The sequence below is a fragment of the Bos javanicus genome, chromosome 12 (assembly GCF_032452875.1).
Source record: "Bos javanicus breed banteng chromosome 12, ARS-OSU_banteng_1.0, whole genome shotgun sequence".
NCBI lineage: Eukaryota > Metazoa > Chordata > Mammalia > Artiodactyla > Bovidae > Bos > Bos javanicus.
In genome coordinates this window covers 11,634,956-11,650,181 of record NC_083879.1, presented here as the reverse complement: position 1 = coordinate 11,650,181, position 15,226 = coordinate 11,634,956, and the positions used below count along the sequence as shown (strand labels likewise).

Sequence of the window (15,226 nt, the reverse complement as noted above, 5' to 3'; positions counted from 1 at the left end):
CCCAGGGATCGAACTCGGGTCTCCTGCATTGCAGGCAGACTCTTTACCATCTGAGCCACCAGGGAATCCCAAATGCAGGAGACCCTGGTTTAATTCCTGGGTCTGGACGATCCTCTGGAGAAGGGACAGGCTACCCACTCCACTATTCCTGGGCTCCCTCTGTGGCTCAGCTAGTAAAGAATCTGCCTGCAATGTGGGAGACCAGGGTTCGATACCTGGGTTGGGAAGATCTCCTGGAGAAGGGAAAGGCTACCCACTCCAGTATTCCGGCCTGGAGAATTCCACGGATTCCATAGGGTCACAAAGAGTCTGACACGACTGAGCAACTTTCACTTTCAAATTGAACCTAGCAACACATAAAAAGAATTACACATCATGACCAAGTGGGTTTTATCCCACTAATGCAAAGCTGTTTAACATCTGAAAATCAATTACTGTATGACATAATTATCAACAGAATAAAAAATAACACATGATCATCTCAATAAACATAGAAAAAGAATCTGATAAAATTCAACACCCTTTCAAAACAAAAATGTTCAACAAACCCGAAGTAGGAAGGAACTTCCTCAACATCATAAATGGCATATACAAACATATCCATAGTTAAAACAATATTTAATGGAGAAAGACTAGACACACTCCCATTGAGACCAAGACAAAATCGTCAATTCTTATCATTTCTATTCAACATGTATTGGGGGTTCTAGACAGAACAAGTAGTCCAAAAAATAAATAAAAGGGGTACTAATTGTAAAGGAAGAAATAAAAGTTTCTATTTGTGCATGACAGGAATTCATTATACCAACTGTAACAACTAGTAAACAGATTTATCAAGGCTGCAGAATATAACAATGTAAAAAAAAACTACTTACTAGCAAGAAAAAAAAAAACCTGAAAAATTAAATTAAGAAAATAATCTCAACCCAAAGAATACAAGAACACTAATCCAAAGAGACAGATGCACCTCTGTGTTCACTGCAGGATTATTTACAATAACCAAAATATGGAAACATCTTAGATGTCCATCAACGGATAAATGGATAAAGATGTGGTGTGATACATGGACTATTACTCTCCTCAGCCATAAAAAAGAATGACATCTTACCATTTGCCACAACATGGATGGACCTCGACAGTGTTATGCTAAGTGAAATAAGTCAAAGATAGACGAATGTCACATGATTTCACTCACACACAGACTTTTAAAAAAGAACAAAATAAAACAAAAACTGATAGATACAGGTAACAGACTAGTGAGGGAAGGGAGTTGGGGTGAGTGTGAAATGAGTGAAGGGGCTCAGCTGTATACTGACGGGTGGTAACTAGGCTTGCGGTAGTGAACAGATTACAATGTACACGGACATCAAATTATAACTGGCTATGTAAGTTTCAACATGTGCACCTGAAACTTATAAAGAGAAAATAATTCTACCCAGCATAGCATAAAAAAGTAAAATACTTAGGAATGAATTAACGAAAGATGTATAAGAGGTATACTGAAAACTACAAAACACTGTTCAAAGAAATTAAGGACACTCTAAATAAATGGAAAGACTACCAATGTTCATAGATGGAAACACTTGTGTTAAGATGAAAATGGGAGTTCCCATAATGGAAATTCCCAAAGTGATCTACAGATTCAAAGCAATCCCTATAAAATCCCAGCTGGCCTCTGTAGAAGCTGAAAAACTGATCCTAAAATTCAAATGAAAATAAACCCTTAATGGCCAAAAGAAGATTTAAAAAAAAGAACAAGGAATATTCACACTTCCTAATTTAAAAAACTACCCGAAAGCTGTAGTAAGCAAGACAGTGTGATACAGCCTAAGGTGGACACACAGAGAGCCCAGAGACGAACCCTCATATCCACGGTCTACTCATTTTCAACACGGCTATGTAGCCTTTCAAGGGAAAAAAAAGTAAATGGTGGTAGCAAAGTGGACAGACAATGCAAAGGAATGAGGCTGGACTCCCACCTCACAAAAATGAACACAGAATGCATCACACTTTAACATAAGAACCAAAGGTACAAACTCAGGAGTAAACATGTACACATCTTCACGACCCCGTATTTGGACACGGTTTCTTAATATACAACACAAAAGCACAAGCAACACAAGGGAAAAAAGATAAAATGGGGTTTATCAAGACACTTTCAAGAAAGGAAAAAGACAATCCACAGAAGAGTAGAAAATACTTTCAAATATTTATATTACTTCAAATATCATATGTCAGATAAGAAACTTTCTAGTATATATTTAAAAACTTAAAATTAATAATAAAAAATAAATAACCCAGTTAAAAACTGGGCAAAGAACCTGAACTGACATTTCTCCAAGGAAGATATACAAATGGCCAACAAGCACTTGAAAAAATGCTTAAAATCATCAGTTATCAGGGAAATGCAAACCACTTCACACCCACTAGGATGTAGGTTAGAATCAAACATCATACAGTAACAGGTGGATCGCTGGTGAGGATGTGTAGAAATCAGAATCCTAATAGACTACTTGTGGGGATGTAAAATGGGAGCAGCACACTGGAAAAGAGCCTGACAGTTTCCAAAAAGTTTAAACATGCAGTTAGCATTTGACTTAGCAATTCCACTCCTGGAGTATATACACCCAAGAGAAATGAAAACGTGTACATGCAAAAAACTTTACACAAATGTTCACAGCAATATGGGTACTAATCAAAAGATACAAACAACCAAAATGTCCATCAACTGATAGATAAAATGCTCTATAGCCATACAATGGGACATTATTTAGACATAAGAGAAGTGCCCATGTTACCACAGGGATGAAAATATTTAATGCCAAGTATAAGACACTAGAGAGAGAAAAAACCACCTGTAGTTTGATTCTGTTTGTATGAAATATTCAGAATAGGCAAATCCATGAACAGAAAGTAAACTAGTGGTTGCCTGACTGGGAGAGTGGGAGTGGGCAAATATGAATGGGAGGTTTCTAAAATCATGTTGATGGTTAGAAAACTCTGAATATACTAAAAATCAGTGAATCTGTAAGCTTCAAATACGTCAATTTTATGGTATGAGAACTGTATCTCAATAAAGCTGTTAACGGGGGTAAGCTACTGACATCCGAGCAGCAGAGGCCAAGGACACTGCTGCTGCTGCTAAGTTGCTGCAGTTGTGTCCGACTCTGTGCAACCCCATAGACAGCAGCCCACTAGGCTCCCCCGTCCCTGGGATTCTCCAGGCAAGAACACTGGAGTGGGTTGCCATTTCCTTCTCCAATGCATGAAAGTGAAAAGTGAAAGTGAAGTCACTCAGTCGTGTCCAACCCTTAGCGACCCCATGGACTGCAGCCTACCAGGGTCCCCCGTCCCTGGGATTCTCCAGGCAAGAGTACTGGAGTAGGATGCCATTGCCTTCTCCGAGGACACTGTTAAACACCCTATCATACACTGGACAGCCCCTAATAACAAAGGGTTATCTAGCCCAATTGCTGATAATGCAGTTCTTTCTTATAGGGGCTGTCCTCTGAACTGCAGAAGTATCAAGCAGCACACCGCCACCACAGTGACAATCAAGTCTCCAGACACCGCAAAATGCCCCCTGGTGGCCTAATTCCCTCCTGTCCCACCTTGTGAAGCAGTGCTCGAGACGAAGGGGACTTTCCAAACTTTTTTTAAAACAACAGGTGAAGTTCTACGATAGAAATAAAGATCAACAAATCTGGTTACATTAAATTTTAGCTTCTTTATATTTAAAAGAAAAAAATCTTCTGAGAAAAGCAAACACAAGAAAATATTTAACACTGCCTAATGCTGGTGAGGAAATAGTAAACCTTTCACACACCTTTGCTACTGGCAATACAAACTGATGTTTACAGCCTTATAGAAATCAGTATATCAGTGTTTACCAAGAATAACAGAATGTTCATACCTTTTACCCATTAACTTATTCTGAGAATTTATGGGGGGAAAAATCCTAAGTAAAAACTATGCGTACAAAGACTTTTTTTTTTAACAGCAAAGTTCAATAACTAGAGGTATGATTTTAATAAAAGACTATGCTGTTATGAAAAAGAAGAAATCAAAGACTACACAATAAAACATGAAGTCCCTGTGAAATTGCTAGGTGGAAAAACAAAATTTTTATGGTCAAAATTACTATAGCTACATATATACATCACAAATAAATTCACAGGGAAAAAAATTTGGAAAGGAATTACATGAAAATTGCTCTTGAATTGTGCATTCACAGTTTAAAATGCTGGAGACATTTTTAAAACACTTTTCTACAACTGTATTATATCCTAAGCTAACTTCAAAGGCTAATCTTTTATTTCCATGGTACCTGTCGTGGATTATTTTTTTAGTCTTGGAATTTTACAAATTAAAACAATTGTAATTGTTCATCATCCTTAACCTCTTTGAAATCCTTCAAGAGTTAAAAAGAGTCCTGCATCCCTGGAGGGGCTTCCCTGGTGGCTCAGAGGTAAAGAATCCACCTGCCGATGCAGGGGACACAGATTTGATCCCTGATCTGGGAGATCCCACATGCCTGGGAGCAACTAAGCCCAGAGCCACGACCACTGAGCCTGTGCCTGGGAGCCACAACCATTAAGCCCGAGCACCCCAGGGCCTGTGCTCCGCAGCAAAAGAAGCCACAACAACGAAGAGTCTGAGCACTGCAAGGGAGAGCAGTCCCCGACCCCCTACAGTGAGAGAAAAGCCCATGCAGCAAGGAAGACTCAGCACAGTCAAAAATAAGTACTTTTTAAAAAAAGTTTATTAAATAAAAAAAATGCAGCCCTTGCTAAAAATCAGGACTCACTGCTGATTAGAAATATGCAAATTTTAAAAATGTCCCTTTGAGTAATCACAAATATATGCAGCCAAAATGATTTGAGAAGAATTTCCCATACTTGTACACTTTTTAAAAAAATATACTAAGTTCTGACAACTTAAACTCAAATTTCTGCATTGTAATTCAAACATCAAAAACATATGGTAAACATTCCTGCTGTGTGCTTAAAAATTAACACTAAAGATATATGTCACAGGTTCCTGTACAGGTCAACGCATCCTCAATGCCTTCTTTAAAAATGCAATTTCTAAGATTTATAAAGTATCAACAAATGCTTAATACCTTTATGATGGTAATTTGGGATCAGTACTGAAGGGATTTTTGTTTTAAGTCTATGCCTCTTATGAAAACTGAGAAAGCCAGGGAAAGCTCACTGACAGCTTTAAGAGGAACAGATTCTGAAAGGACTGCTGTATTCAGTACTCGCTGTAAGACAGTTACACACATGTGCTTTATTACTAACACTGCCGACATTTCATCTCTTCTTTCTTCTTTGTCAACCTTGCCAAAATGAGTAAAAGAAGCACTTTGGCAAATGCTAATTTAAATAACCTACAGAAACCACTGTTAGGCACTGCTCCATGTTTTCATACAAATCAATCACTCAAAAAAAATAAGACAACAGGAGAAAAATCGACAGCAATACCATAACGACATTATGTTGTTATGTATACTACATAAATACTACAGACATTAAAGTATACTACAGACATTAAAAGAACTATAAGATTTTTCGGTTTTTTTTTTTTTTAATGCAAATGATACTTTCTTACTGATCAGGCACTATAGGTATCTTTCTAGAAGTGGGGATGTGACCAGCTGACAAGGAGACTGGGTGCACAGCGGCAGGAAGAGAGTGCAGAAGTTCTGCGAGCCAGCCTCAGCCACTCCCCTCTAGATATTGTGAGTCGTGCCTTTTGTTTATGAACCTGCTGCCGAAGGAAGAAAGGGTCAATCGGTATACCTACCACTGACCTTTCTGAATAACTTATTATTCATAATTATGCTAATTTACAAATAATTACCGGTCAAAGCTAAGTAAAGTGATGAGGTTTAACTAAAAATATTTTAGCTCTTCTAATAAAGTCTCTTCCTTATCCATTCAACTTTCAAAACTGTTTACACAAGAGTTTTAGATCTTAATAAGAAGCAACACTTGGAAATAGAAGTATAACTTATTTTCTATTAACTTCTAATTTTCTAATTATCTTTCTAATATAAAACCACATCTATTTCCTAATTTTAAAAAGTAGAAGGATGACTCTTCATGAGAAAACCAGCTAAACCTATCTTTATTAAAATGTAGCCTGTTAGTTAAAATAGTGCCTACATTTTATTGTTCCACTAACAATTACCCATGCTCTAACTTTAAAAGCAAGCATACAAATTTAAAAATCCACAATCACACTATAAAGTAATAGATAACTAATCATGCAACAGTTAAATATAGACCTCTGGTGACAATATGTCAAATTTATTAATAAAATTCCACTAGAAAAGTATACCCATTAAAAACAATAACCTTTTAGTGTTCTTATAAGCCCCTTACTCAGTAAATTTCAGACTGACATTTCCTTTGACACTACTTATAGTACATGCATTTAATTTCAGTTCATCTATTATTAAGCTAAGGTGCACACCATTACTTGAATAGAGGAAATCTCTTTCTATAATAAAGTGAGTAAAAAGACTACAGCAAAACTGAATAAAGACCAAATTTTACCTTTTCTGTATTGTAATACAGAGATTTCAAAGTAGTAAACAAGGGCGGGCAGCCTTTACTGAAGTTAACCCTCAGGAACTTATCCATTAGTTCTCTAAATTTTTCACCTAGGAATAAAAGTGTACTTTGTTAAACTTCAATTGATGGAAACAGCTCTCAAAGTTATTTTATAAATAAAAATAAAACTTCTTCAGCAACAACAATTCCCCTATCCAACGTTTAAACCCAAAAAGTTAGCATTGCTTGTTTGTTACTGCCAAAGAGTGTAACACAAAATATCTCAGTTGGCACGTTTATTTCCCCTAGATATAGGTTCAAAATATCTTCAAGTAACATCTCAAAAGACCGGCAAGCAAAATAACTAGGCAGTTTTGAGGAAGAGTAACCTACTATGCAGTCTGCTGCTGCTGCTAACTCCCTTCCGTCGTGTCCGACTCTGTGCGACCCCAGAGACGGCATCCCACCAGGCTCCCCGTCCCTATGACTCTCCAGGCAAGAACACTGGAGTGGGTTGCCATTTCCTTCTCCAATGCATGAAAGTGAAAAGTCAAAGTGAAGTCGCTCAGTCGTGTCTGACTCCTAGCGACCCCATGGACTGTAGCCTACCAGGCTCCTCCATCCATGGGATTTGCCAGGCAAGAGTACTGGAGTCTACCTTTCCTAATCTCACTGACCAGCACAGGCTCAACCCTACTATCTGACATCTCAGAAGGCACTCTGCAAACTTTAGAAAAGGGTTCTACTGTGACCAGCACCGTATGCAAGTAGTAGTCAAAATACCTTCTTAAACACTAACATATTTACAAGTGTCTTCCAGATCAACTAATGCTTTACTCCATCATTCGTCCCACAATCATCTATCAAGCACCTACTATGCGCCAGGCACTGTTTCAAGTATCCAAGATATAGCTGTGATTAAAACAAAAAAAATTTTTTTAATTCTGCCCTCATAGAACTTATTAACATTCTAGTGGGCGAGATGGATAATTAAATAAAATAACAAACATAAGACATCAGTGTCCTGGGGCATGCTAACATTAGAATTAAATAAATACCCCATTTGTAACATTAAGTAAATACATCTCCTATTATTGCTAAACCCTTAACAAAAAGTTTCAGTATCACTTTTTAAAAGCAAAAAGAACTGAAAAACAAAATTAATTTTAAATATGAAGGCTCTAACTTTTTGACAGTAAGGGTTAACAATTGTAAGAGCATGGATCTGGCCATGCAAAAGAAAAAAATATATAGGTCATGAATGGTTTAAGCTAATGTAAGACTACTGAAATGAATTTTCCTAATGCTTCTTTATGAAATCATGACATTTTACCAAAATACTCAACAACCCAAGTGGTTTTTATCTGCTGTGACTAACATTGTTGAACAAAACATGCATACTCAACATATTACAGATGTCATAAAAATTAGGAGAAATTCAAATTTTATTGGATTACAAATTTATCTAACATAAAAACAGGTTCAAGATTTGTTACTTATAAAGGCTGTTGTCAGATGATCGCTAATCTTTGTAACAGAGGAAGTACTGGAAAGATTTTATCTCTGAAACTATTTTTGATTTTAAGGAAGTAATGATATATATTTAACCCAGAGTAAAATTTTGTGCAATCTTCATAACCCTGTGCAGTCTTGATAACCTTGAAGTGCTGGGCTGGATGAAGCACATGCTGGAATCAAGATTGCCGGGAGAAATAACAATAACCTCAGATATGCAGATAATACCACCCTTATGGCAGAAAGTGAAGAGGAACTGAAGAGCCTCTTGATGGAAGTCAAAGAAGAGAGTGAAAAAGTTGGCTTAAAACTCAACATTCAGAAAACAAAGATCATGGCATCTGGTCCCATCACTTCATGGCAAATAGATGGGCAAACAATGGAAACAGTGACAGCCTTTTTTTGGGGGCTCCAAAATCACTGCAGATGGTGACTGCAGCCATGACACTTGCTCACAGAAAGGCTATGACCAACCTAGACAGCATATTAAAAAGCAGAGACATTACTTTGCCAACAAAGGTCCATCTAGTCAAAACTATGGTTTTTCCAGTAGTCATGTACGGATGTGAGAGCTGGACTATAAAGAAAGCTGAGCGCTGAAGAATTGATGCTTTCAAACTGTGGTGCTGGAGAAGACTCTTCAGAATCCCTTGGACTGCAAGGAGATCCAACCGGTTCATCCTAAAGGAGATCAGTCCTGAATATTCCTTGGAAGGACTGATGCTGAAGCTGAAACTCTAATACTTTGGCCACCTGATGCGAAGAACCAACTCCTTGGAAAAGACCCTGATGCTGGGAAAGATTGAAGGCAGGAGGAGAAAGGGATGACAGAGGATGACATGGCTGGATGGAATCACCAACTCGATAGACATGAGTTTGAGCAAGCTCCGAGAGCTGGTGATGGACAGGGAAGCCTGGGGTGCTGCAGTCCATGGGGTCGCAAAGAGTCAGACACAACTGAGCGACTGAACGGAACTGATAACCTGGGATTTTCAAAAGATTATATAAAAAGTATGCCAAAACTACAGAAAATATCACTTTGGGTTGGATATACATGATTATTTCCTCAAAAATAAAAACTAGTTTTAGAAATCAAATCTTTCCAGCACTGGCTCTGATATAAAACAAAGGTTAACAATATTGTGCTAGGCGGTCAGAGACCCTATTGCTTACTTCCTGTGTGACATTATCCACCCAAAGATGAGGATACCACCACCAGCCTCAAGACTACTCTTCCAAGGCTCACATGAGATGAAAAGTATAGAGTGTAAGCACACAGTAACCACTCAATAAATGCTGTCTATCATCACACGCATTGACATTTAACAGCTGTTGAATTCTAAAGTCAGAAGTGTTTCCACGTGCGCTATTATCGACTGAGACAATAGGCATTTTATCTTCACGTCAGAGGCTACTCTAAAAACTCTTCAAATCTCAACCTATTCAGAGGATACTAGCAAGATCTCATTTAAAAAACAAGGCATTCCTTTCTCAAGTACCCACTAAAACCTCTTCTCCCATTAAATTGTTATTCCAACTGTGCAAAAGGTCTTCTGTACTGATACAGGACTGAACTCCAGACAGAGTCCAGTGAAAAGGAAAACCAGGTACAGAACAACCTATGCTCCTTTTGTACAAAAGGGAGAGGAAAAAGGAAAATTACACATAAGCCCTCACACACATACTTTTGCTTACATACGCACAATTTATTTCTGGACGAGTACACCATCTACTAGTCATAATGGCTGTCTCTGGGGAAGCAACCCTGGTGGCCAGAAGACAGAGACATGCAGAAGGCCTTTCAGTTGAAGCCCGTTTTGACCCTTTTATTGGGAACTATATGAACACAGTGTTTAAACCAGAAGCCTATACTGCTACTCAACTGCCCAGTCACACACTATATCCCCAAATTACTATTTACCCATCTCATAAATGTATTTTTTTATATTAAGAAAAACTTATTTACAAACTTATTCACAAAAATAACTTCCCTTCTTCCTAATTACTAGGACTCCCATAGGCTTTCCTTTAGAGGCGGAAAAAAAAAACTATCAATTATTATGTGCCTATTTAGAACTGCAGCTTGTAAAACAAGTTTTCTATCTTCAGAGAAGCTATGCTAATTCTTCACTAGATGTAGCAGATTCACATAAAAATTGATATTCCCCAAAACCACCACTAAAATAGTGAACAAAAGCAAGATCAGACAGTATCTGATAACCTGGAAATTTATTCTAAATAATGGTGCATGTTCTCACTACAAAACAGAAACGATAATCATGTGACCTAATGGAGGTATCAGCTAACACTACAGTGGTAAAATTGGAATATATAAATGTATATTATATCAATACCTCATACACCTTAACATACGATATGTCAATTATATCTCAATAAAAAACAAAACTAATCCAATGAAACAAAAATAAAATAGGAGCAAAATGTGATGAGCATTCTCTGTTTAATACTCTGGATCATCTTCTTCCCTCTTTCTCCCTCCTTGGCCAGTGAAGACTAATACATCACGATGAATTAAACTAGGTATTTTGAAAAGCTCTGTTTTCAAAGCACTTTTCAGGCTGTTGGAGAATCTCCTCAGGACTTTGGCTGTGTTCACTAATCTGTTGGTAATAAATCTTTTTACTTAAAAACCAGAAAGCCTTTTTCAAAACTTGTATCTTCAAGTCCCATCACAGTTCTAGGAAAACATCTTACTGCCTTTGGTGATGCTGAGATACCTTTCTTATGACACATAAAAATATTTCTAAGCAGGCAAAAAAACTTCATGAAGTAGTCACCTGTTGCACAGGTTCAATTAAGTGGCTGCATAATTTTATATATGGTCCCCAGAGCTTTGTAAACACATGTTTATGTTAGAACCTCACATGATGGTTGCTGACCCTGAAGCCCAAGCCCTCAAGAGCCCTCAACTAAGGCCGTGCTTGTAAAAAGACCCCTTTAGGATTTCAAACACAGAACATCCTAAAGGGTCCAGAATCATTCCATTTTAACCTAGATCACATTTTACAGTCAAAGCTGGCTCCAGGCTATCTTTCAGTAAAAATCTATTTCCTACCTTATACACAAAAGGCCACCCACGGTATGACTCCAATTACACAAAATGTCCGAAACAGGCAAGTCCACAGGCACAGAAAGTTAGACCGCGGCTGCCTGGTGCAGGGGCGAGAGCTGGGAGTGACTGCTAACGGGTATGAGTTTTCTTATTGGAGTGATGACCATTTCCTGAAACCAGAGAGTAATGACGGGTGTGCAACTCCCTGGGGATACTAAAACACTGAGCTGCACACTTTAAAAAGTGAATTTTATGGTATGTGAGCTACATTTCGACAAGTTGCTTTACTGTTTTTTGTTGTTGTTTTTTTTTTTTAAAGAAGATACAGAAATGTGAGTCCAAGCATTTTCCAGAAAACACTTTTTTACTAGGGAAATGCTCCTCCAAGCTCAGTACATTCCACCTTGGAAACTCACAATGTATCTACTGGAAGTTCCAGGAAATCCTGCAGAAACCTGACTGCTACATTTAACCAAGTTTCCCAAATTCACCTGACTGAAAAATATCTCAGTACATTGGCACTCTCCCCACCAAGCCTATTAATATCCACTTGGACTTAATGTTCCCTTGAAAACATTAGCAAATTTGCCTAGTTCACAAAGTCAAAACAAAACAGAATCAGAGAAATACTATTCATCATTTATGTAACTGAGAGGCACTATTTATTTTTAAATAAACTTGTATCTACTGTCTAATCCAATACATTTCTAAGAGGTATTGCATATATTTTTAAAGTCAGTCTACTATAAAGCTCTTAATTTCCATTAACTTTTTGATAAAAGGAAAACAACACAATTATTTAAACAAACATTTCCATTGTAAATGAGAAAATGCCTAAGAAAATACATTCCCTAATGTAAAAAAGTTAAAAATAAATTAAAAAAAAAAAATCACACACAAAAAAGAAAACACTTTCCCTCCTCACCTATGCTTAGGATAGAGATTTTTAAGTCACATTAGCTTTCTAAGGTCTGACTTGTTTCAAAAGACAAGCCAGAAGTCTCAATAAATAATTCATTATCTAAAGCACTTGCAACTAAAAAAAAAAGATGACTTTCAGAAAAAGGCACATGATACCTTCTAAAACTCTCAGGTCCTCAAATCCTGCACAGTGTTGGTATTTTTATTAAAATTGGTAACCAAGTATTAGTCAACCAGTCATACATGCATCTATTATATGATATGTACTCAGCTCTATATACAGAGGTAAGAAATGAACCCTCTCCTCGTACTTAAAACTTAGATTTACGTGTTTTTAAAGCAGGCAAGGAGAACTGGATGGATTTCTATTTTATTGGCACCTTTAAAGAACTGTGTAGACAAATCAGATGTATACAGCCTGCATTACCAAAGAACACATTAAATTTGTGATGGTTAGTTTTGGTTTTTTAAAAAACATATGCAAGACAGCAAAAGTTTTTTAAAAAACTATATGCAAGACAGCAAAAGAGACACAGATGTAAAGAACAGACTTTTGGACTATGTGGGAAAAGGCAAGGGCGGGATGGTTTGTGAGAACAGCATTGAAACATGTATATTACCATATGTCAAACAGACGACTAGGGCAAGTTCAATGCATAAAGCAGGACACTCAAAGCTGGTGCTCTGGGACAACCCAGAGGGATGGGCTGGGAAGGGAGGTAAGTTCAAGATGGGGGGACACATGTGTACCCATGGCTGACTCATGTCAATGTAGGGCAAAAACCACCACAACACTGTAATTAGCTTCCAATTAAAATAAAAAAATTAATTGGAAAAAAAAGCGTCAAAAAAAAAAAATGATGGAAATAATCTAAAGCAACTTCTAGAGGGAAATATTTCAAAAAAATTTTTTTTTCTGGAATACAGATGTGTTCAATGAGATCTGTATGTTGTATTGTGTTAAACTGTAAATAATGTGATTTTGATTTATGCTGTGTTAGCAATAATTTTAAAAGGAAGCTGGAGCAAAAAAAGAAAAAGGCACATAAAATCATCAATGAAGTCATTAACTATCTCAAGAGCTAATATACTCTCTACCTCTTATAAGCTCAATAGCAAATTAATTCAGCTACACACGACAATTTAGATCAAGGTCATGAATACACTATTGTTCAATAAAAACAAATCATAAGAGTATATACCACAGTGCTCCAAATTACCTAAAGTACAAAATGGGGTTTTCTGTTTTTATTTCTAGGGATACAAAATACATGGTTCTACAAAAATGATAAAAAGCTAAATTCAGGAATGTGGTCAACTCTGAGGAGAGGGCCCTGCACAGGATTGATGACATTCTTAAACACTGTGGCAGGAACAAAGAATTCACAACTCTCTGAATTTATGTCCTAAAAAAGAAAATCTAGAACTTCAAAACTTTTACCACTTAAATCACAATACCTCACATATAATTTTTCATCAGTTCTATGGAATTTAATTTACCTTCTAAATATGGTTTTTAGTTTTTAAAGTCACATAAGAAAAACCATTTTATATAGATAACTTCTGACACTTAAAATCAACATAAAGCTAAACCAACATAAATACTCTTAACAACATATATATAACAAATTAATAACTGATGACTCCCACCCCTAAGACTGGTGTGCTCTCTTCCAGAAACAAGTTTTTAAAATGTGATTGGCGTTGAGTAATTTGAACAAGTAATGATTAGTGTTACAAAAGATATCCTAATATTACCTGGGGCAAGATTCAAAGGTAATCTTCTAGGTGAAATTGCTCTGGGGTGCTGCTTACTAATGTCTTCATAAATTTGAAGTCTCTCTTCTAAAGTGCCTATTATCAGTAAATATGTGTGAGATTCAAAGCATCAGAACTATTATCTATGATAAAAACTTTAAAACTTTACACTTTTATCTAGGATAAAAACTAATAAACTTTAAAAAAAGTATGTTATAAATTAAAAATCTCATGATCAATATTAAAACTTCTCTTTTTGTAGGAATCACATTAAAAACTCGGTGGTAGTGAAATAATATAACCAGTAAATGATCATTTTAAATTCAAAGTCAGAGAAATCCAAAACCTGTCACAACAGATTCTACATCCAACTCAAATCATATACACACAACACTCACAGAAGCAACATACCCCTCTTACATTCCTGCATGCACAATCCACAGAAAAAAAAATGTTCCTTTAGAACATACCTTACATAAATCCTCTAACCTAATATAACCCATATAAATCCAACAGAAGTCTATAGCACCTAGAGATAAGCTTAAAGAAGCAACAGTTTTAGGGTTATGACTGCAATATCTTAAAAGATAAGAATTAAGTTTCTAGGGTCGCTTTGACACTTAAAATCTTCAATGAAACTGTATAATAAAGAACTCCATCAGTTCATGTCCCTGTCCAGGTGCCCAAGAAAAAGTACAGACTTTTGAAAGTGGCAATTACTTCACCCAAGTATTATGATATAAAATGTACTTCTAACAGAAAGTTGTATCTTCCCTCTCAAGACCAACCTAATTTTATAGTACCAAACACAGTATCTATAAGTAAACTAAAGTAACAATCTGAAGAATAGGTTCTAGGTCTAGTTTATTACTCTAAAATACTATCCTGCATAATTTACAGAAAGACTATTAAATATGAGCAATAAGATATTTACAGCAAATATCAAGAAAAAGCAAACAAACTCGTTTTTAAACTATAAGGTTCTAGGTGGATTTTAATTCAGACCACACATACGTAATTATTGTAAGAATAACCGTTGGTGCGAGCAGTCAAGGTATCTCCACAGTAAATGTAGTGTTCAGTACCAAGATTATAAACACAGAACTTTAAAAAGTCAAGTCTGGTTTTATTTAGACTCCTTCCTTCCTCCAATAGTATGTTTCGGAGCTCCAAAGTGGTTGAGTTTTTGAAAGTGGGATATGAGAAAAATTATTCTCACACTCTGTTAATGATCTGGGAACTTCAGGAAATATTAAGGATCCTTATACTAATATTTACAAGAAGGTTATTGCAAAATTCTAAAATGCAGTTCTCATATTTATGCCTAATCCTGGGAAATGAAACAAGCTGTGAGTACAAAAACAAATTTCCCACTAGCTCAGATAAAACAAGTCTTATA

The 15,226-nt window shown here is 36.4% G+C and overlaps 1 protein-coding gene across 11 annotated transcripts in view; it reads right to left on the bottom strand.

Moving 5' to 3' along the window:
* NAA16 (N-alpha-acetyltransferase 16, NatA auxiliary subunit) overlaps nucleotides 1-15,226 on the bottom strand; it is a 64,702-nt gene that overhangs the window by 28,330 nt on the left and 21,146 nt on the right. For 7 of the 11 annotated variants that reach the window (XM_061434466.1, XM_061434467.1, XM_061434465.1 and 4 more), the window contains 2 exons: nucleotides 13,828-13,923; nucleotides 6,564-6,670 (listed from right to left, as the gene is read on the bottom strand). In XM_061434466.1, the coding sequence (XP_061290450.1) occupies nucleotides 6,564-6,670; nucleotides 13,828-13,923 (203 nt within the window). Of the gene's footprint in view, nucleotides 1-216; nucleotides 347-6,563; nucleotides 6,671-13,827; nucleotides 13,924-15,226 lie in introns of those variants that run through there. The other 4 variants (XM_061434460.1, XM_061434464.1, XM_061434468.1 and 1 more) reach the window with 3 other exon arrangements.